This window comes from Stegostoma tigrinum, chromosome 31 (genome assembly GCF_030684315.1).
Source record: "Stegostoma tigrinum isolate sSteTig4 chromosome 31, sSteTig4.hap1, whole genome shotgun sequence".
NCBI classification, from domain to species: Eukaryota; Metazoa; Chordata; class Chondrichthyes; order Orectolobiformes; family Stegostomatidae; genus Stegostoma; species Stegostoma tigrinum.
The window spans coordinates 7,445,347-7,469,942 of NC_081384.1; the positions used below are offsets into that span (position 1 = coordinate 7,445,347).

Below are 24,596 nucleotides of genomic sequence, written 5' to 3' on the forward strand. Positions count from 1 at the left end.
CATGTTTTTTTTTCATAATTTAAACAGAAGCATAAAGGACAATAATTCCCTGGTGTGTTCGCCAGAGCAACGACTATCAAGTCGAATTGCCAAACATTGAGTATCCTTTTCTCGTAGAATGTAAACTGTTGCTTCCTTTGAAACTTGGTATTCTTGCTCTTGTCCTGATGAGAGAGATTTCAACACACCTACTTTTCAAGTTTATTCTATTCTGTGTGACTAAACAACTACCTATCCCATCTAATTTCATCCTCAAAATTATCGCATCTGCTGCAAACCATAGAAAAGATGAGGTGAAGAACACTGCGCTTGAGATCAAAGGCACATTTGACTAAGTGCTATATCAATGGGTCCTATCAAAACTAGAGTCACGGGGAATCGGAGTGATGGTTTTTTGTGCTGACAGCAGTTGTATGTGGCACAAAGGAAGTTGGTTGTGAATGTTGAAGGTCAGTACACCGACTCCAGGATGTTTCTGCAGGAGTTCCTTCAGGTTTTGTCCCACGCCCAACTATCTTTGGATGTTTTCATTATTGACGTTCCCTCTGCCATTGAGTCAGAAGTGGAGATGTGTGCTGATGACTACACAGTGGTCAGCACAGTTTGTGACTCCTCACATACTGAAACAGTCCAAGTCCAAATGAAACAAGATCTGGATGATTCCCAGGTTGGGGCTGACAAGTGGTGAGTAACAGCACATGGCCATCTCCAACAAGAGAGAAACCAAGTATCATTTCTTGATATTCATGCCATTGCCATCATTGAGCCCCCCTCTCTTAACATCCTGGGGGCTTACCATTCACCAGAAACTCAATTGTACCAGGCATATAAGCTGTCACTACAAGAGCAGGTCAGATGCTAGGAATTCTTAGTTAACTCACTTCCTGACACTTTGCCTTGTTGATAGCAAACAGGTTCATTGTTCAGGAGTATGTTGGAGTATTCCCCACTTTCCTGGATGAGTGCAGCTCCAACAACACTCAAGAGACTTGCCACCATCCAGGACAAAGTAGTCTACTTGATATTCTGTGAATGTGGTAACATTCAGTTCCTCCAGCGCGGACATTCAGTAATGGCAGTGTGTAGTATCTATAAGATATGCTGCAGAAATTCACCCAAGATCTTTAGACAACACCTTCAAAACCTGGGATGACTTCCATCTAGAAGGACAAGGGTGACAGATACATGGGAGCACCAGCACTTGTCTTCCAAGCCACTCACCATCTTGACTTGGAAGTATGTTGCTGTTCCTTGATTGTCACTGGGTCAAGATCCTGGAATTCCCTCTAAGCGCATTGTTGGTCTATCTACACCAAGTGGACAGCAGCAGTTTGAGGGGGCAGTTCCTCGCTGACTTCTTGAAGACCACTAGGGACAAGCAATAACTACTGGTTTAGGCAGTGATGTCCACCTCACATTAATGAATAAAGACAAATTTAAATCTTGATTGTTAGCATCTTTCTGCCTCATCCATTGACCTTTCTGAAGATTTGCACAGCCTCACAAATGGATTTTTTTCCTGCTCCTGTCCTCTTTGAAATCTCTCGCCTTTACTCTTGTGTCTGTGCAACTGCTCTGTTCTAGACCCCTGAACCACTAGAAACTCTAATTCTCTCTGTATCCTGTTATGTTCTTCCATAGTTTTAAGTATGGATTTTTCGTTATCTCCCATCAATCTGTATTGATGACAGCCCATGGCAGGATGATTCCACCATGCACTATTCTACTGATTTTGTTTAAGTAATGCCAAGTTATTTTACATTTTATCGACATTTGGGGATGGAAATGAGTGGCGAAGATTACTGTTGTTTGACGGCAAACCTAGTGAACTTATTGCTCTGGTTTTCTGTTCTTGTTCCAGTTCTGGCATAAAGCATGTTTCCAGTGTGAAGTCTGCAAAATGACTTTAAACATGAAGAACTACAAAGGTTATGATAAGAAACCTTACTGCAATGCGTGAGTAGTTTACATTTCTGCATTCCTGTTGCAAATGTTGGATCAAACAGTGATTTGCTTTGCATTGAATGGTGATCTGGCATAAGTCTTGCTGAAATTTAAGCCTAATTGTTTTTCCCCCTCTTAGAAATTGATGCAGATGCTTTGGGAATGGGCACATCTCTAGAAGCAGTGACACCTTGATCTGGGTGTTCTCCGTTTGCCTTGATCCTGATCAGATGGGCAAATGGGCTGACAAGCAGCAGATGGAGTTAGATAAAGGTGAAGTGCTGCATTTTGGAAAGGCAAATCAGGGCAGGATTAAGACACTTAATGGTAAGGTCCAGGGGAGTGTTGCTGAACAGAAAGACCTTGGAGTTCAGGTTCATAGTTCCTTGAAAGTGGAGTTGCAGGTAGATAGCATAGTGAAGAAGGCATTTGGCGTACTTGCCTTTATCGGTCAGTGCATTGAGTATAGGAGCTGGGAGGTCATGTTGCTGCTGTGCAGGACATTGGTTAGGCCACTTGGAATACTGCATTCAATTGTGGCCTCCCAGCTATATAGCAAGGATGTTGTGAAACTTGAGGGTGCAGAAAAAAGTTACAAGGATCTTGCCAGGGTTGGAGGGTTTGAGCTATAGGGAGAGGCTGAATAGGCTGGGGCTATCCTTCCTGGAGGGGTGACCTTTAGAGGTTTATAAAATCATGACGGCCATGGATAGGGTAAATAGACAACATCTTTTTCCCAATGATAGGGGAGTCCAAAACTAGAGTTTTGAGGTGAGAATGGAAAAGTATAGAACAGACCCAAGTGTCAACTTTTTTCATGCAGAGGGTGGTGCATCGATGGAATAAGCTGCCGGAGGAAATGGTGGAGGCTGGTGTGAATACAACATTTAAATGGCACCTGGATGGGTATATGAATAGAAAGGGTTTACTTGAATGTGGGCCAAGTGTTGGCAAATGGGACTACATTTATTTAGGATATCTGGTTGGTATGGGTGAGTTGAACCGAAGGGTCTGTTTCTGTGTTGTGCATCTCAATGACTCTGGTGGTGCACACACTTTTGTAACCTAAGGTTGTGGATTGCTGAAAGTGCCAACTTGCATCATTAGAATGTCTGCTGTAGCTTAGTGGGTTGTATGCCAATGCCAAGTTAGAGTTGTGGTTTCAAGCCCCGATTAGGAGATTATAAAACCTAGACTAACTATAACCCAGTGCACAACAGAGGTAGCAGCGCTGCACGGTCAGACGGGGCCATTGACTCGTATAATCTACTAGTGCAGATTAGCCCAAATTATCAGCACTTTGTCCACATTCTTGCATTAAAGGTGCACAGAGGGAATACAATGAAGATTGCAAGCTGATCCTTACCTTGGCCATACAGTCCAATGAGGAGAATGAGGGGACTGAACTGATATTGTCGAGAGTAGAAAAAATGAGCGATGATCTCATTGAAGTTCACAATTTCTTACAGGACACAAAAGGATAAATGCAGGAAGGATGTTTTGCCTGACTGGCAGGTTCTAGAACCGAGGGAAACAGTGTCAGATAAAGAGAAAGGTCAAGTAGAGTTGAGATGATGAATTTCCTCGCTGGAGCAAAGAACTTCAAAGATCCACCATACTTGAAGGGTTGTTTATTGTGGACAGTGAATTCCAGACTACACGTTTGGGGTGGTGGGGGCGGAAATCCGCATTTCCTTTGTAACTAAATAATTTGAAATCTGTCTTCTCTGCTAATGGAGTAAGCCCTTGCTATCTGCACTCTATCTAGGTCCCTCCTCATTTTATAATCTTTCAACAGTTCCTTGATGTGTTAATGGAATTACCAGTGCAGGATCCCTCTGTGGAACAGAATCCTTGGGGGTTTCCATTGACCAGAAACTGAACTGAACTAGACAAATAAATACCATGACTGCAAGAGTGGGTTAGATATTAGGAAGCCTGCAACAAGTAACTCACTTTCTGATTTCTCTAAAGCCTGTCCACCAAGGCACAAGTCAGAAGTGTGCTGGAATACTCCCCACTTGCCTGCAACACTGTTTATCACCATCCAGGACAAAGCAGTCCAATCAATCAGCATCACATCCACAAATATTCACCCCCTCTGCTGATGACACACAGCACCAGTACCATCTGTGAGATGGTCAAAATCCTGGAATTCCCCTTCTGACAACATGGTTATTGTATCTACTCCAAATAGACTGCAGCAGTTCAAGAAGGCAGCTCATCACCACTTCCTTGGGGACAATTAAGGAGGGGGAATGAATACTGGCCCAGCAACAAAGCCCACATTCCCTGAATAAAAATACTTTACCTTGTTTAACAAAGTGTATTAAAATAACAATTTCAGAGAATTTTGAAAAGGGTAAATAAAGACAAATTGTTTCCACTGCGTGGTAACCGTAGGAGATAGACTTAATGTGATTGCCATCACAGCCAGAAGAGGGATTAAGAATTGTTCGTATCATTGCATGAAAAGGGCCACGGAAACAGATTTATTATTGACTTTTAAAAGAAAATTGGTTCATCTACTTCAAGGAAGAAACTGGGGGAAGAGTAGTGTAGTACAATTAAAAGGAATGCTCTTCCCAAAAATTGGCATTGGCAGGATAGGTTAAATAGCTTTCCCTGCTCTGTACAATACTGTGATAATACATTATCCAAACAGTAATACTGGCAGTGACAAGCCTCCAGGTTACTTTGCATGCAGGGTCCTTAGCCCTTTGTTATTACCATAGAGCCCTGAGGATTTGAGGATTAATCTCCAGGAAATTGCAGAGCAGCCTAGGAACAGAAATCTGTTTTAGTTGAGAAATTTTGGAGAAGGATTAAAAAGGGCCATTGAACTAAATGAGGCATTTGGGTGTGAGGTCAGATGACAGAAGTCCGGGAGGGTGCTCAAATTCTGGTAAAGCTCATCACGGTGAAAGGTCAAGCCTTTCTAGACTCAAGGTTACTACTTTTCAAACTTCTGGAGTCACAGGTGATCAATGAAGTAATGGTCTCTAGCATGGTTTGCTGACTAATCCTGTGCTCTAGCTGCTCGTTCTCTGTGGCTCTTTAGGAAATTGTCTTCAAATATTTTGTCCAATTCCCCACAAATTTCTGAATTTGCTTTATCGATCTGGTCAGGTATTAGATTCTGGGCCGTTCACAGTGTAAGCGGAACAAAAATGCAGATTGTGAAGTGTACAAAAGGGTTAAAGCCAACAGATGCAGTGGAAACAGAACACGTCTTTTGTTAACAGTGAAATACTAAACCGGAAGGGAAAAGAAAATTACCGCGAGAAAGGAAGAAAATAAATCCCTTCAACAAAGAGATGCACAAGAACTGCTGAGTGGGAAGTGAAGTAAAAGACTTTGAAACTAAATAAGACAAGCACAAAGTTTTCTTTCAGAAAGGGGGATAAATAACTTCAACTTCTCGAAGAATCCAATACTGGACAAGGGCCACTTCGCTTGTTTGCCTTTTTATATACACCAACCCAGCAAATAAATAGCAGGCGCTTTCTTTCAGGACTCTGAATGCTGTACTAAATGCCAACAATTAGAGGGCACTGTCTTGAACAAGCTCCTACCCCACAAAATTACCATATAATTAGCAGAGGGTGATGATGGGTATTTCTCAGTTGAGAGCTGCCTTTACATCAGGTTAGCCCAGGGTGTGATTTTGTAAACGTTCCTCTCCGGAAGGTGTATTGTGGGAAAAGGATGTACTCGGGAAGGATGTGAAAGCTTTGGGGAGAGTGCTGAAAAGATTGATGAGGATGGTGGCAGGAATGGGGATTTTTTAGTTAAAATTTGGATAAGCTGGATTGGTTCCCACACAATAACAGGAGGCTGGGGAGAGCTTTATTGCTGTTCACTTGTGGATTATGTAATGATGTTGGATTGGGGTGGACTCAGTCAGAAGACACATGGGATCAGATTATAGTCCAACAGGTTTATTTGAAATCACAAACTTTTGAAGAGCTGACCCTTTGTCAGCTTGACTTGACAAAGGAGCAGTGCTCCAAAAGCTTGTGATTTCAAATAAACCTGTTGGACTATAATTGTGATCAGAGATAATGGGAACTGCAGATGCTGGAGAATCCGAGATAACACAGCGTGGAGCTGGATGAACACAGCAGGCCAAGCAGCATCTAAGATGTGCTCCTAAGATGCTGTTGGACTATAACCTGGTATCATGTGGCTTCTGATGGACTATGTTAAGGTTAGGGTTGCTGATGGGCCAGAAATTATTGCCTATCCTTAATTGCCCTTAAAGATGATGGTGAGTTCTCTTCTTGAACCTTTGCAATCCGCTTGCTTTTTCTAGGGAGAAAGTTCTGGGATTTTGACCCAGCAACACTGAAGGAATGATATGTTTCCAAGTCAAGATAGTGAGTGGCTGGAAGGGGAACTTGCAGGAAGTTATCTGCTACTCTTGTCCTTCTGGGTGTGATTAGTTGTAGATTTGAGAAGTACTGCCTTAAGGACCCTTGATGAATCTCTGCAGTGCATCTTTGTAGCTGGTACATGCTGCCATGACTTGGCGATGGTGGATGGAGTGGACGTTTGTGGATGCGATGTCAATCATGTAGGTTGCTTCTGGAGTGTTGTTGGAGCTGAACCCATCCAGGCCGAAGGGCACTATTCCATCACACTCCTAACTTGTGCCTTACAAATGCGGCTCAGGCTTAGGAAAATCAGGAGTCAGTAACTTGTTGCAAACTTTTACCTGAACTTTTAGCCACTTTGTTTATGTGGAAAGTCTAGTCTCAATCTAATCCAGTCTGGCCACCCTTCAGGAATGTTGGTAGTGGGGGAATTTAGTGATGGTAGTGTCACTAAATGTCATGGACTAATGATTAGATACTCTCTTGCTGGAAATGGTCATTGCCTGACACTGGATTGGTGCAAATATCACTTTCCACTTGTCAGCCCAAACCTGGATTTTGTCCAGGTCCTGCTGCATTCGGACATGGACTGCTTCAGTGTCTGAGGAGACTTGAATGGTGCTGAACATTGTGCAAATAATCAGTAACAGCCCCACTTTTATGATGGAGGGCAGATCGTTGACAAAGCAGCTGTAGATGGTTGAGCCTCGGACCTGAGGAACTCCTGCAGAGATGTCCAACAGCCATGGCCATCTTCCTGTCGGACAGGTGTGACTCCAACCAGTGGAGAGATATACACAGACACCACCCCCACCCCCGGCATATCTACGAATGCCTCCCTCTGCCATGAAGCTCCTGGCCATGTTACAGCTTTTATTTAAATACGTACTAGAGAGTTTAATGACCCGAGCAAAACCCAAACTGAAATCTTTCTGTAATTCTTGAAAAGTTTCTATCCTTTCAGCTGCGTTAAAGTAAAGTCTGCCCTGCAGAACGTTAAAGCTGCACAGCAAATGCAACAAGGCTAGTACAGCTGGTGGGTGGCCTTCATCTCAGCTCCCTATGATTTATGTTCCTCTGTCTCTCAGTCCTAACCGTGATGTGTCTGATATATGTCAATATTTATTCTGATGCCTCCATGGTCTGGCATAAGGCCTTGAATAAGTGTCAGTGACTCAGGAGGCCAAGGTGGGGTTGCAAACAGTTGATGGACAAATTTCCATAGAACTGCGTTTTTTTTTGAATAAAATGTTAATATCTGCTTGGATTAAATGGAGTTGATCAACTTATCTTCCAAAAGTGTAAATATGTGCTGCTTTCTTGAAGAACTTGACTTTGATAAATTACACTTCTAACTTGTTTTATGATGGTTGAGAGTCTCATTAGTTTTTGGCTTTTTTTCTTCATTCATTAACAATTTGAGGGTGTTGCTGCGATGCAACATTTATTGCCCATAGCACAGTTAAGAGTCAACCTCCTTTATTCATTAACATGAGGAGGATGTCGCTGGTTAGGTAGCATTTATTGTCCATCCCTTATAGGGCAGTAAAGTGTCAACCACATTGCTGTGGGTCTGGAGTCACATGTAGGCCATACTAGGTAAGGACGACAGTGTCCTTCTCTAAAGGACATTAGTGAACAAGATTGATTTTTCCAGCAATCGACAATGGATTCATGGTCATCATTAGATTCTTTATTCCAGATATTTTTGTTTAATTGAATTCAAATTCCACCATCTGCCATGGTGGGGTTCTTCGTAAATTAAACACAGGAAATGCTGGAAACGTTCAAAAGGTCCGGCAACGTCTTTTAGGAGAGAAAAAGAGTTAACTTTCTAAGGAAAGTTAAGTGATCTGAAACATGTGACACTGTTTCTCAGCAGAGATGCTGCTTCATCTGCTGAATGTTTAAGTGTTTTCTGATATTAGTTCAAATATCCAGAATCCACACTATTTTGCTTCATCTCTTCGAAGCAAATGTGGAAGAGTGCATCAATTAATCATACCTCAAAGTTCTACGAGCTGTCATAGAGTGTATCCACTCCTAATGTGACTACCAATTTGCCTGCCTGACTCCTGTTCAGGACAAAAGCAATTCACAGCATGTTTTGTCATTAACAGAAAATACATGTATTATCATATCTAATCTACTGCTGTGCGATTTAAGCTATACTTTGCTTAAAAACTCCAACACGCTCGCTCATACATGATCAAGACAAACAAAAAGTGTACAGTTTGATGTGGACACTGGTTGGAAAAATAATATGGAAGGGGTTAACAAAATTCTGGAGATAATAAAAAGGCGGATCTCTTGGGTGAGTTCACTCATCTCTCTCCTGTTTTATTTTAAATTTTTTTCAGCACTGACACGCTCTGTGGTATCATGGGTCATTATAGAGCCAAAGAGTCTAATAATATGGAAATAGACCTTTGTGTTCAACTAGTCTATATAGTCAGGTTTCCCAAACTAAACTAGTCCCATTTTTCCTGCATTTGGGCCATATTCCTTTTAAACCTTTTCAGTTAATGTACCTGTCCGAATGTCTCTTAAATGGTGCAGCTGTGTTTGCATCTACCACTTCTTTGATTTGATGTTGTTGGACCTAATCTTTCCTTGTTGGAATTTTGTCATTCAGGCTTTCCTCATTTTCTGTCCATTTCTGCTGTCACAGCAATGCTCTTTTGACCCCCCCCCCCCTTCCCCAGCAACTGCTTGAACAAATAGCAGTGTAAACTGCGCTTATAATGAGTGTCAGGTAACACACCCTTAAAACGTGCAATCCTTTCCACATTCATCCCCCCCCCCCCCAGGAAAGTTAATGTTCTGTACTTCAGCTCACAATTAAGAAACAGAAATGTAAAAAAATTGTGTAACTGTAAACAACATGAGGAAACATTTTGACTCTATCTGTATTGAGATTCAGAGCTATTTTGCTTTCTCCTCCTACATGCTGCTCCCGCCCCAAACCCTATTCCTTGTGATTATTATTAGATTGGGGGAAGCTAAATAAATTAACTTTTTCTGAATCAATGCCTTTGAACTTGGTACACAAGATAATTAAAGATAAACAATAAATACTGGCCTTGCCAGCATTAACCCACATCATAAAAGAAAAATAAACTGGGTATGTATTGCTAAGATGCTGCTGTGTTTTTGGGCTAGGAATGGAAAAGCTACTTTATTTTTAAGCTCAGAACAGAGGAGATCTTCTGTTCATCTGCCCTGGACCCCTCCGCATCCAGGAAATTTTCCAATCTTGACTTTTTCCAGGCAATACTTCATGTGTGAAGGACTGTGCATCAAACTGTAACTACCTGATGCCAGCACAGTTGTGCCAACAAAAGCAGCCTGAACAGAGTTAGACTGTCTGAATGTAAAGGGAACGAAAATTTCACAAATGAGCAAAGCTTTTTGTAATCCTGATTTTTTTTTTGCCCCTGAAAGGCTACGAATTGTCAAGTGTGATTGACTGTGAGGGTTCAGGTTGTGGAAGTAACGAAATGCGTTACATCTCTGTAGCACAGCAATCTGATATTTGTGGAGGATTATTTGTAGTTTGTATACCATATGCACATTTTAAAAGGGCATTTTTATTGTTTCTTCTCTGCTTGTGGAATGAATTGGTTGTGATGGTGATAATGCCCACTTTGATTATAAGCAGCTCACTGGCATTTTTTAAAAATGAGCCTGGGTTTGGAGCAACTTAATAACTGTTGTGTGGTATTTGGTCGCTTCATCAGGCTTTGTGAAATATATTGAGCAAAAGATTTTCTGGCCCAATTCCTTGTAACTTTTACATTGTGTTTCTTGCCTTAGCTTCTGATACTGTTGAACTTGAACAGCTGTTATGCTTATAAAACCTAAAAGGAAAGGGGGAGCAAATGAAAGAAATTTGCATATGTATGGTGCCTTTTAGAATGTCTCAAAGGATCTTTCTGATGTAAAGTGATTACATAGGATTGTGATGACTTTTGAAGGGGATTAGAATTATTGTCATAACAGCCATCCTAAGATGGGTGATGAACGCTTTTATTCAACCCTGGAGAGACACATACAGAGAAACCATTCCAAATCTTTTAAACCCGGAAAATCCAAAACAAAACAGAACTGCACCTAAAAAGTTCTAAATCCAGGTGGGATTGTGCTGTGATAATGGGAACTGCAGATGCTGGACAATCCCAGATAACAAAGTGTGAAGCTGGATGAACACAGCATGCCAAGCAGCCTATAGGCCCGAAACGTCAGCTTTTGTGCTCCTGAGATGCTGCTTGGCCTGCTGTGTTCATCCAGCTTCACACTTTGTTATCTGGGATTGTGCTGCGTTTTCTTCAGATGGCAAGGTTTGGGGCCATGCGGGTCCCAACAGCTACAGCTCAGCAATCCTTATTCTGGGCATCCATCACAAACTGTACTACGCTGAAGACCATAAATTTTGCCTGGGCTTACTCTTCTCAACAGGCTGATCACGGAAGTACTCGACTTGCATCCAGTGGCTGCAACTCCTGGAGCATTCTGACAGTGGGGAGAGATTCTCTAGTTCTCCATCATCTGGTCCGGGAAAAGTGGGATTTGGAGAGGAGAATATAAATCAAGCGGAGATTGCAGCAGCTGGGATGCAATATTGTAAAAAGTTGATCACCAATGTTTGTTGTCAATTTTTAAAGAGAAGATGAGGAATGCTGACTTGTTTGTACTAATATCTCGGAGCAAATTGCTAGATACTTTCTAAAAATCTTTTGTATTAAACCAGCCAGAGGTGATTTCCAGGGGTGTATAAAGAACAAGAACAAAGAAAATTACAGCACAGGAACAGGCCCTTCGGCCGTCCAAGCCTGCACCGTTCCAGACCCTCTCTCTAAACCTGTCGCCTATTTTCCAAGGATCTGCATCCCTCTGCTCCCTGCCCATTCATGTGTCCGTCTAGGTACATCTTAGTTGACACTATTGTGCCCATCTCTACCACCTCTGTTGGCAATGCGTTCCAGGCACCCACCACCCTCTTCATAAAGAACATTCCAAGTATATCTCCCTTAAACTTTTCCCCTCTCACCTTGAAATCATGAACCCTAATGATTGAGTCCCCCACTCTGTGGGGGTGGGGGGGGGGGGAAAGCTTCTTGCTATCCCCCCTGTCTATACCCCTCATGACTTTGTAGACCTCAATCAGGTCCCCCCTCAACCTCCATCTTTCTAATGAAAATAATCCTAATCTATTCAACCTCTCTTCATAGCTAGCACCCTCCATACCAGGCAACATCCTGATGAACCTCCTCTGCACCCTCTCCAAAGCATCCACGTCCTTTTGGTAATGTGGCGACCAGAATTGTGTACGCAGTATTGCAAATGTGGTCGAACCAAAGTCCTATGCAACTGTAACATGACCTGCCAACTCTTGCACTCAATACCCCATCCAATGAATGAAAGCATGCCGTATGCCGCCTTGACCACCCTATTGACCTGCGTTGTCACCTTCAGGGAACAATGGACCTGAACACCCAGATCTCTCTGTTCATCAATTTTCCCAAGGACTTTTCCATTTACTGTATAGTTCACTCTTGAATTGGATCTTCCAAAATGCGTCACCTCGCATTTACCCGGATTGAACTCCATCTGCCCTTTGTCCGCCCAACTCTCCAGTCTATCTATATTCTGCATTCTCCAACAGTCCCCTTCACTATATGCTACTCCACCAATCTTAGCGTCAAAACCAGACAAAACAAAATCACAATGAAGAAGTAGAACAAGTGACCGAAACCTTGTTTAAAGTTTTATGAAGCTTCTAATAAAGCAGAAAGAGAGGTTAATGGTTAAAGCAGATTGAAGTATGTTGCTAAATTTAAGCTGAGTCAATCAATCCCGACTCAGCTGATGGTAGACATTGCAAGGAACGGAGTCTAATTACGTGACCAGGAAATTGTTACTTGGGATCTCCTGTTCAAAAGGTGAATTAAGGTGGCATCAAGCTTGACCAATCACGGAGCTTCATATTTTTCATGTCCCTCAAGCCGGTAGTATATGGGCAATGAAGTCCCGCTAGTCTACAAAAGTTTTTAAAATTTAAATCAGTGTGCAAAATTTCCCAATTTACTTGTTGGGATTATAGCATCTCACAAGAAGTCTTCAAATGAAAATGAAATTGACCCAGTTATAAACATTTGTGCTTTTTAAACTGTTATAAAATAAGAAAGGGTTGGTGTCTCGATTGTGGATAATTAGCAGTTTTGCCTAGATACTGGGCCTTTGTGGTTGGTTCACGTTGCCATGAAGACAGGATTTGAGAGATGAGGGGCCTAAGATATCCCTGATAATTCTTGGGCATGGTTAGTCTGTTAAGATGTCTGGGAGGAAAGTGGCTATAGGAGAGTGGCCAATGATTCATCTTGCAATCATATGGGTAGGAACACTGACTTGGGTTGAAATCCTGACGAGTCGATAGTGCATTTAGTCATTGTTACAATAAAGTGGAAATTCCTATCAGCTGTTAACTGGAAGTTTATACATCTTTTGAACAGTTGTTGGGGACTCTATCAATCTTAATAAGTCAAATACCCAGGTTTTGAGAATTTATGCAAGTGTGTCACATCTGGCAGCAGTCGTGAAAGGAACCTGTTGAATTGACCAATGGCTACAAGGCACAAACAGAAGCTGTCAGCTTGACGTCCATGTGAAGGTAATGGATATGGATATACACTAAACTTTGGATGTTATTTCCAAGACTTTGTGATGTTTGTGTATTTTGGTAGCTGAAGACCAAATGAAATTGAGGCACAGTTGTCTATTAGGCGAGGTGTGTAGCCACATGTGCTTTCTGTGATTTAGTGAGTAGCAGTTTTCTGTTCCAGTCCTCTTTACACTTGAGTACAAACTGTAGCCTGATAACTCCTTGTGTGATTACTGAAGGTGGATTATATTGTATGAGGTGCTGTCTTAAGAATGCGATGTTGAGCGAATACCACATCTGTTCTCTTGGACCGAAAATTCCAAGGTGCCATTATGGAGGAGAGCAAGGGAGTTTTTCCCACTAACCTGGTTAATGTGTTTCACTCTACCAACATCCTTAAAACAGATATCTGTTCTTTATGGGTGATTGCTGTGCTATGGTGTTGTACATTACAACAGTGACTACTCTTCAGAGTACTTTCTCAGGGGTGTCACATGGACATAAATGATAATATATTAGCTGCAACTTATCTTCAGAGGCATAAACACAGTGGCATTGAATATGGATCCAATGAACAATTGAACGTCATTGGAAATTTGTGCTTGGTTCAGTTCTTGGTATCTGTGGCTAATTCCTTTTTCTGAAGTGAAGATTTTTTCTGTTTACCCACACCCCTGAGAGCGCATCAATGTTCAGCCTGTAAAAGTTCTGACTGATAAACTTAATAACTTTTGTCTGTCAGTTTTCCATGAATAGGGTTGGCTGTTAGTGTGACTGACTATTGAGTTCAAAATCCCAACAGACATGAGTCCAAAGCAGAAGAATGTTTTTGTTTTTGGCTGGGACTCTGCATTCTTAGTTGCAGCTCCTGCACCATATGGCTAGAAAAGTGTGGGAAAGTTTAAAGGGAAAAAAATCCACTGCTGCAGAGGAATTGGCATTCCTGTGATGTGGAATGGGCCCAGCTTTAGAACAATAAAGACATCTCGAAGAATTTTGCCTTCGGCGTCTGCTTGCTATTTATAGCTGATCTGGGAGAAGCCCAAAGCAGTGTTATTAATTTGCTAAAGGGCCCTAAGGGAATAGATGTTGAAATGGAGACCCTTGGCCCCTGTGTTTTACAGTGCCCTGTTTGTTGTAGCAAGAAACTGTCTTCCCTCCACCTGCTTCCCACCCCCTTTCCTTTGCTGCAAGCCTGTGATTCTTGCTCATGTTGAAATGATGAAAGTTTTGACCTTTTTCTATTCCTTTCTGTTGCTGACTATAGAACTTTACATTCAGAGAATCTTTGCAGCACAGAAACAGGCCATTTTAGCATTGTTTGTCCCAAGTTGCATTGAATCCACACTCTGATCATGCCACTAATCCTTTAATAATTCCTCTTTTTGTTTCTCATAAAAGTTATTAGATTCTGTAACTGTTTTGGCCAGTTGTAAACGGAAACTGCTCTGCTGTGTAACAGAATTATCCTTAACCTCCCTCTTTGGATATTATTTAATTACAATTGTGCACTTGTACGGTGCAGAGGCTGTTCAGCCTATCGAGTCTGTACTGGCACTTTCTCCATTACCCTGTAATTCCTTTCCCCTTCAAATATTCATCCAATTTCCTTTTTGGAAGCTACTGTTGGAACTGCTTCCACTACAATTTCAGGCAGTGTATTCCAGATCCTAACCACTAGCTGCAATAAAAGAATTCCCACCCATTTTGTTCTTTTGCCAATTACCTTATGTCTGTCTTCTCTGGCTATTGACCTTTCTGCCAGTGTACGTGATTTCTCCCTATTTACTTGACTCAGAGACATTGTTAATGAAACATAAATGTACTGCAATTAGTTTGAGAAAATATTCTGCCTTTTTCAACACTGTACCCCATGTACATTTTAGCAAATGATGCAACAGAGAGTGCTGGCCATTGATCATTGAGACTCGGGTGTGGGGTCAGACAGCTCTGCAGTACTATCTGCCTATTTAAGGAAATGATTGTACTCTGCTGTCATTGAGAATAGAGCTACTCGTCAGTTACTGTGTGGAGTAAGTATGGTTGGACTGTAGCAATTGAACTGGAGTGGTTTGAAATGTAAAGGTGATGCCACATCTAATAGAAACCTTTTTTAACTGGAGGGCAAATGACAGTTAGACAGAAATTGGTTTGGACTTTGTGTGTTTATGTAAAAAGGAAAACAGCATGTTGTTTTGCAACTAATTCTTAAATGCTACCGTTTCCTTTCAAATCTCTGAAGAACTAAGCACATGTTTCTTTATTCCCCTCCCAAGAACACACACATGACTAATGATTTATGGAAACTTTTAAAAATAAATTGTATCAGTACAGGGTGATGGGCTAGAGGGAGAGAAGACAGTATATTGTTTGTTTGTTGGTTTAGTGTTCTTTTTTCCGAAGGGCTGCAACCTGCCCACATCCCTTGCTGAACATCAGGTGAAAATGGGTTATGAAGCTCTGGGGTGTGCTGCCTGCTTAGATGAAGGATCCAATTGCTTGACATTGTGGAAAATGGGAGCTTATCTCGGGGCCTGGAAGGGTGCCTTTTTTTTAAAATCAGGAAACTCTGAACCCAGAACTGGCGACCAGAATGGTAGAGGCTGGTAGTCAAAATGAGAGATCCAGGAATGTACTGAGAAATAAAAGTGATTTTGAACAAATAACAAAATAACAAAAAATTGCACTTTAAAGCATTCTTACAGCGTAAGATAGTACCAGTTCTGAGGAAGGGGTTACCGGACCCAAAACGTTAACTCTCTTCTTTTTCCTTTATAGATGCTGCCAGACCTGCTGAGCTTTTCCAGCAACTTTGTTTTTGTATACATTGCAATACACGTGCAACTTTGTTTCTAGTAGTATTAATGTATGGTGAGCATGGGTAAAAGTCTCGGATTGTACTCCAACGCTCATTAAAGGACACAACACAAGTATTTCACCAGTAGTTTCACAAGACATCTTGTTTTTTTCTCTAATCTTTCAATCTTGCTCTACATCAAGCACATACTGCTTCTGAGCTTTGAAGACTCTCTCTCAGTAGTACTGAACTTTTATGGGGTGCTTGCTGTCCCATAATGAGATGACCACTGCCAACTACGCCCCGTCCCACTCCACAAGTCGTGGGACATTTCCTGATGCTAACCCTGCCTACTGATTCCTAGAGCTGCTTCTTGAGTCCTAGCAGCACAGAACTATCTTGCTGCTCTTGCCTTCTCTTGGAGACCCTGAGTTGAACCTGTGTGGTTTAGTTGCCTTCCCAGAGGAGCTAAAACCAGCACATTCTAAAAGTATCATGCTTGCTCGTTCACTCTTTTCTCATATTATCCTCCCTACTGCCTGTGTAACCTTTGAGACTCACTGTAGAGGAGTTCAAAATGTCCTGAATAATCTATTGAGGATCTTGTTGTGAGCAGCAGTCATACTGCTGGACAAAACTGAATGTGGAAACTGAAAATATTCTGAATGTTACAATTCACAGGTTTGCTGGCTTTGTGGACAGAAAATGCTTACAAAAACAAAGTTTCATTACAAAATTTGATCTAATGGGAAAGGTCTGAATTACTTTTGTGCCTTCCGCAACTCTCTAGGATGTTTCACTGCACAACCAATGAAGTATTTTCTTTGAAGTATAGTTACTGTTGCATTGTAGGATAAGCAGCTGTTAATTGTGCACAGCCAGCTCCCACAAGCAGAAGTTGGATAAAGACCTTTCTCATTATTTGATTAGCAAACAAAATTGAAGTTCAGGGCACCAGGAAGAATTTGCCCTGATTTTTCTTCCAGTAGTGTTATGGGATTTTATTTATATCTACTGAGAAAGCAGGGGCCCTCTGCTTAACATTGATTCTGAAAGAGCTCACCTGCATTGCAGAAATCGTGCTGTACTGCACTGGACCTTCCAGGATTTTGGATTCAAGGGTCTGGTGAGACTTAATGGTTGAGTGAGTGATTTTGTGGGTGAATGTTCTGCTCACTGCCCATGTGGAAAGCCAAAGCTGCTATGGAACACTACTTAGAGGTGGGAAGTTGGTGTTTACAATTTGCTGAAGATAGGCCATATTTAATTCTGGCGACCTGGACCAATCTAAGGAAAACTTAGCCTCAATACTCTGCAGTGAGGCACAACAGCAATGTACCATGTGCTGTTTTTAATATACTGATGATAATGCATGAGGGCTCCCTGTGATACTAAGGACTTTGTTCTAGACGGGGACAATCTAAACTCAGGGTAGCTTTTCTTTTGCTAATGGACAGAGAGATTACACACCTTTTTTTGTCTTTATTGTGTGACTGTTCTCCTTGCTTGCCAGACATTTCCAGTGTTTTGCAGCCTCTGGGAGTGTTTGTGCGATGATAATCTGTACACATAATTTGATGTAATAGGTTGGCTGGGATGTGAAATTTCAGCTGTCTACTGCCTTATTTGGTATTTAAAGTCAGTTTCTACAGTAGCTCAATTTGGTTTCTACTTACAAAACAGGAAGTGACACGGTCAATTTCCATGTCGGCATGAAGATTTCACTTCCTTTGCTTATTCATACCTCAAATTGTTAAGATGAAACAGCTTGCAAGAAATTCTGTTTGCAGTTAGCATCCCCAAGTCATCTGATTTTTGATTTAGCATTCAGGTTCACTTTGGCTAGGTTGTGTTTTTAAAATAAATAGAATGCACTAACATCTTGTCAAGAAGCTGACTGTATTTTTCCCCTCCATTCCATGCCTTCAAACCAGATTCAATCCAATGTACTATCCAAAACAATTGTGGTATCTTCCATTTGTGTCCTTCACAAATTTGCATGTAAGTTTTGGTTGAGTATTCAAGAGTTGACGCTGGTCCTGGTGTTCTGGTCAGCATTCTGACCTTAAATAACATTCCTTTAAAAGGATACATTGAGTGTCCTGAAATTGTTGGAGAAACTCAGCAGGTCTGTGGAGGAGGCAGACAGGGTGAAAGAGAGGAAGAATGCTTTGAGTCCAGAATGTAGTCTTCCGAAGAAGACTACCCTCCTCATTGATGTCAGGAACAATGGGCTCTCCTTTTTAAGATAATGCCATGAGATATTTTATGTCCATCTGAAATGGCTGAGAAGGCCAGTTGATTTGTGTTAGCCATAGGCTGGCACCTTTTTGCCAGTACAGAACGTGCCCTCAATAACACTCAGAGTCACCCTAGACTTTTGTGCTCAAATTGCTGCAGTGGAACTTGTACTATCCCCAGCCTTCAGAGGTAAGGACTAACTAAGCTACAGCTGAAACCTTGACCACGTCCTCTCTTTGGGCAGGATTGGCTATACCTAGTTGAGCAGATTTTAGTTTGGCCTTTGATTGTATCTAGCAACAACCTCACTGTGTTGTTAGCCTAATGATGACTGGTACATGGTTATTATTGGTAATCATGCTGGCCTGAGTTTGGATCTGGACCCGAAAACCCCTAATTTCCAAACTGCTTGTAACTGCAAAACAAATCTTATGTCAAAGTGAGAGTGACCATGCAGGAGTCCCTGTTCTCTGGGGATATGATAAGAGCTGTTTGAGTTGATCCAATCAAATGCAAATCGCTGAATTTCTTTTGGAAATTGACATTTGGAGGGGGAGAAAAAAAAAAGTAGTTCAGCAAGTTAGTCACTGCACATACTGTCCAGCATCTGCTCTGCCTTGAAGCATTTTACAGGATTGCAGGCCTCATTTTTGCCAATGCTGAGAGTTTTTTTTTGGAAATCGGTCTTCTATCAATGATAGAGTCTTTGTTTATGATTGAAGAGTAAGGTTAAGGTACAGTGGGAGAAGACCTCAGAGGAGCATGTACACCAGTATATTCCTACTGGGCAGAATGGCCTGTTTTTCTATTGTAAGTTCTTGTGCATGTTGTCCCAATGACCAGTTTGAGCTGGTGTCTGCCTTGATTTTTGAGTCTGCAGTTCATTTCCCCCTGTTATCCCACATCACCCTGACACTGGATGGCAAACTAGCAATTCCCATTCTATCACCATGGATCATAGGATGAAAGAGCTACTTGACAGCAACTTTAGCTTGCTTCTTAAAACAAAAAAAAGCTGATTCGCATTTCTGTTTTGAAAGCTGCAACAAATGTTGTGCCCTCCTGAGGGTTGACTGGTCAGATGCCTACAATTTGACTGTTCTCTTGAGGGCTTGATTCAATAATTGTAGAAAAAAAATGCCAGTGCTGAAAAAGAATGGGAAGGGAAATCCTGTATTCTGAGAACCAGCCAAATAGTAAAATAGCTCGAAATGCTTGTGTTCCTTTTATTGTAATTATTAGTTTATTATGCTTCCCGTTAAGGATCTGAACTGAACTAGTTGACACTTTCTATCTGTTCTTGTAAAACAAAGGAACTTCTATTCATCAGTGCTGACTATTTTTTGATTGGAAGTGGGTTTACATCTCTATTTAGAAGTAATCCTCCACTGGGAGTCCAGTTCCAACATCATCTGCACACTCCACATTGGTTTGCCCAATACATCCGTTCGGAGTGCTGCTTCTATCTTATACCAGTGGAAAGGTGAGCTCCTGAATCCAACACAGCAGAAGGAGTAAGATGGAGTTAATATTGAAATGCTAGCTAACCCCCTCTACCAGTACCCACCTGTGCACCACATTTCCAGTACTTTGTCTTTTAACTGAAACTATCCCTTTTTGATCCATTATGTTTTAAGATCATCCCATATCGAATTTCATTTGCCATTGATTCCCTGACTGAGACTAGCTGACTCGGCACAGACCAGAGCTCTTATCTTTCACCAGAGACGCTCATTATGCTTTTGTCTATCCTTTTTTATAAGATTTCATGTGGGGAATAAAAGAGAAGAATTCACTTAATAATTCTCAAGCCAGCAAGACAGAAGTACATGCTTCATGTAGTTCATCTCACTGTCAACCTTGGACTACTTTAACCTGGATAAAGGCAAATCCCTCACTTGTGTAGCAATCCTTCTGACCACAGGATCTCCCAAAGCATCCAGTGAAGCATTTTGAAGAATAGTAATGTCAGAAACCTGTGCACTGTAAGCTCCCCACCAAAAAACAATGTGTTAATGAACAAATTTGCCGGTTTATTTTTTGTGGATAAGTATCAATTGGGACACTGGAAACACTCACCAATTCTCTCTCTTGAAATCCTGCAATTTCATCTGAGGGGACAGACTGAACCTCTGCTCAATATCTTAACCGAAAAGCAACATTCTTTCAACCGTGATGCAGCCTGTTTGTACAGCATTGGAATCCAAGCCTAGATTTTGGAGCTTCATCTCCATATCTGGACCCTTTTTAACTTGGACACACTGTGCTACACACTAAGCCATGGCTGACAGTCACTCTCTCCAAGCTAATCCCTTTTCCCAGCTTTGCAATTTCATAGTGTGGCCTGATTATCTGGCATTGAACAAATGGGCTTGTGATGTTGTTGTATTTTCCAATGTTTGTCTAAATAGAGACTCAGATGTGCGCAACAATGTGTATGACTTACTCCTTTTCTGCAGCTGTTGATAGACTTCAACTGTGAATGTTTAAATTCTTGTAGAAATGTTACTGCTGCAGGTTTTTTTGGATAGTGTGGTTGTTCACAATGTGCAAATTCCCTGCATGCAGGGATGTTTGGAAAATGAGGTGCTGTTCTGATTAAAATAAATAAATCAATTCTAGGTAATTGGAGCAGTCTTGTGTTTGTCCTGATGAATGAAAGATGAAAAGCTTCAGAAATCTGTCTCTCCCTTCAGCAATAGTAAAGTTCTGTTTTTCAGAAAAAAATGTAGAAATTGAGTCTTGAATTGACATAAAAATACTTTTTCTGTGTGTTTCGACATTCAGCTATGCTACATTCTGTCTAGCACAAAGACAAACGGTTTCTGTGATGTAACCCAGCTCCGTACCTGCCTCAGTTCGCCCATTGATAAATCTTCAAGTGTACTTGTTCTGTAGATATATCCATTTCAACATATCCTGACTGAGCTCTCCTCTTCCATCCTCCGGGGCAGAGCAGTGGCTCAGTAGTTAACACCACTGCCTCACCACGTGACGTTGGTCCAATTCTGCCCTCGGGTGACTGTGTGGAGTTTGTACATTCTCTCCCGACGTGTGTGTGGGTTTTGTCCCACAGTCCAAAGATGTGCAATTTATAGGGGTAGAGTAGGAGGTGTGAGTCTGGGTGGGATGCTCTTTTGGAGGGTCGGTGTCGACTCGAAGTGCGGAATTAGGCCATTCAGCCCAGTTGGGATTTTACTCTATAACCCTGAACTCGGTCACAACTCAACTCGCTGTATCCTAACTCATTCCATGTCCTGTTCACCTGTCATTCTTTGTGTGCGCTAGCCCCTGGCTTCTCGTTATGCAATACAGTCGGAAATAGAAACATTGTCCAAGAGTTTTACTTTACACTTAGCACAAGAATGCTAAATTCAAAGGGATCACACCGATTTACATGAAAGGAGAAAAAGATGGTTGGTCGGTGAGTTGATTCTGATTGGGTAAAATCTTGTCATGGGTGAAACAATGGGTAACAATTGGCCAAGTCTGGACCTCCTGTCCCAGAGGTAGGGACAGTCACATAAATGAAATTAACATACTATATTGGTGCAATTGTTGAAACTATGCAGTCTTGTGTTTGTCCTGATGAATGAAAGATGAAAAGCTTCAGAAACCTGTCTCTCCTTTCCTTTCAGCAATAGTAAAGCCCTGCAATGTTCCCATCCCTCATCCACTCCTCCCCGTCTATTGTCAGTTGCAATCTCCCAGCTATCTGTTTTCGGAGGATTAGGTAGAATTTACAGTATAGAATTTGTCCAGTCTACCCAAAGCCCCATCAGTCACTTCCTGTTTTATTTACTTCATCTCTTAGTTTTAAACAGAGTCCCAGCTCTAATTCTGAATTTTTGTGCATTCTGCCTACCAGCTGCTGGATCCTCAACTCTGAAAATCCCTCTTTGAACAACTTTGACTCTCTGCACTTTCTGAAGTTGCCCCAAAAACACACCCAGGCACTTGTGTCAGTTGCAACTTACTAATGTTACACTATGTTTTAAGGACATAAGAAATAGGAATGGTAGGAGAACATTCGACCCCCTAAATCCCACTTCCCCCATTTGATAGGATCATGACTGACTTTCAATCACAACTCCCCTTTTCTGCCCTATCTCCCGATTGTATCAACCTCTGTCCTATGTATATTCATCAATTAAGCATCCAAAACCCCTGTGAGCTGCCTGATAGAAAGTATAAGTTGTTGACTGGTATTGAAATTGCAGAAATCCAAACCTGATTCAATGATACTGGAATCCTTTATGACCATAGGAGATCTGACTTGCTCACTTTGTGCACAAGCCATGAGCCCTGTCCATGACTTCGCCTGATTGTACATCTTTGAAATGATTAAAGAGCAGAAGAAAGCCGTTTGGCCTGTCATGAAAAACGTTTGAAACATCTGTCCAATTTGTCCTGTCCCCTTTGTTCATTTTCCACTGTGTAAGTGTTTATTTTAGAAATAAAATCTGCCGGCTTAGTTGCTACACTGCGGTTGTGATATTTTGTGTAATATGACAAGCCTTGTGGTGGCAAGGGAGGGTTTTTTTTAAGACAGCTAATTTATTGTGCTGAATCTGTTGACTGTTGAAAAACATTGTGATTCTTGGCATGCGTGGTTGTATTCAGTGTTGAGTGCCCAGACTGACAAACATGGGGCAGAATCTAAACACCTGTTTTGACAATTCCAGGGAAAGTTGATATATATTCGAAAGGATTGTGTTTTGCTGCTCTTTGTGCTTCTGAAGTCTACTATCGGGTTCTATGGGTCAAATATGCCCTATCAAGGGGCTGCTCCTTTATATTTTAAATTCTCTTTTTTTTTTGACCAGGGACAGTGTGTCAGAGAAGATGAACAGGACTTATTGTTTAAAGGTGCAGGTCCTCACTATTACTGGATCACTCTGCCATGTAGTTTCAATTAGTGCAAATTCATTTCTTGGACCCTTTTTTTGTTTCTGTCTTCCTTTTGTTGGGCCATCTATCATTCTTGTGCTCTTCCTCATCTTCCAACAACACCCCCCCCCCCCCCCCACGCCCATCCTCTCTCTCTCTCCTCCCCCTGTTGGAACAAAGAACAAAGAAAATTACAGCACAGGAACAGGCCATTCAGCCCTCCAAGCCGGCACCGATCCAGATCTTCTATCTAAATCTGTCGCCTATTTTCCAAGGATCTGTATCCCTCTGCTCCCTGCCCATTCATGTATCTGTCTAGATACATCTTCAATGACACTCTCATGCCCGCCTCTACCACCTCTGCTGGCAATGGAGTTCTTCGCTTAAAGCCATTGAGACGTACAGCACAGAAACAGGCCCTTCGGTCCAACTTATTCATGCGTTCCGTTATCCTAAATAAATCTGGTCCTATTTGCCAGCACTCGGCCCATATTTCTCTGAACCCTTCCTATTTGTATACACATCCAGATGCCTTTTACATGTTGTCATCGTAATTGTACCAGTCTCCTCCACTTCTGGAAGCTTATTCCATACATGCACCACCCTCTGTGTGAAAATGTTGCCCTTTTGATCCCTCTTTAAATCTTTTCCCCTCTCAGCTTAAACCTGTGCCCTCTAGTTTTGAACTCCCCCACCCCAGGGAAAAGACTGTGGCTATTTACTCTATCCATGCTCCTCACGATTTTATAAGCTCCCATAAGGTGACCCCCTCAGCCTCCGATGCTCCAGGCAAAAATAGCCCCAGCCTATTCAGCCTCTCCCTACAGCTCAAACCTTCTGACACTGGCAACATCCTTGTAAATCTTTTCTGAACAATTTCAAGTTTCACAACATCCTTCCCATAGCGGGGAGAAAAGAATTTGCACATGCTTCTGTAACTACTTTATGTTCTGTTTTAAATTGCTGAAAAAAAATTCAACAGTAGCTACTGAAAATCCTGGCTGAAGCTATCTTTTCCCAAAAAAGTTTGCATGACAAGAACTGGACTGATATGTGGGAAGCATCTTGCACTGACATTGTGTTAACTTGGAGTTTGCTGCAATGAGCCTCTAAGCTTACATAATGTAAGCTTAGAAAATGAAGGGAAGTGGGAAATCAAGAAATGGCCAGAACCTGGTTTAGATAATTTCTTCCTTAATGAAGACTTTTTAATGCCTATCTTTATTTTCTACTTCATTCCTGTGGTTGCAGCTGTGTTATGACATTTGTGATGAGTACTAACCAAAAGGAATAGCCCATTCAACCAGTCTAGTGTGCTGTGCCATTTAATATCATCATGGCTGATTCAACAGTTTAGTGTCTTTTAACCACTCTCCCTAAACCCTTTACCCATTGATACTGTTGATTATCAAAGATTCATAAACAATGACTTTTAACTATGCTCAAAGACTGAGCTTCCACAACCCTTTGTGGTAGAGAATTTCAAAGGGCCACCACCCTTTTAGTAAAAAGGGATTTTCCTCCTCTCAGTCCAAAATGACACCTCCCCCCCACCCTTTTTATTTTTAAATATGTGCCCCTTGGTTCTAATCTCTCCATTCTGTTTTGATTTCCCTTTTAAGCATTTTTAAAAATTTCACCGAGATTGTCTGTCTGTCTGTCTGTCTGTCATTCTTTAAAACAGTAG

At 41.6% G+C, this 24,596-nt stretch overlaps 1 protein-coding gene across 1 annotated transcript in view; it reads left to right on the plus strand.

Annotated features, from left to right (window-relative positions):
• lasp1 (LIM and SH3 protein 1) overlaps nucleotides 1-24,596 on the plus strand; it is a 170,723-nt gene that overhangs the window by 48,441 nt on the left and 97,686 nt on the right. The window contains exon 2 of the mRNA XM_048560575.2: nucleotides 1,862-1,956. Within this exon, the coding sequence (XP_048416532.1) occupies nucleotides 1,862-1,956 (95 nt within the window). The remainder of the gene's footprint in view (nucleotides 1-1,861; nucleotides 1,957-24,596) is intronic.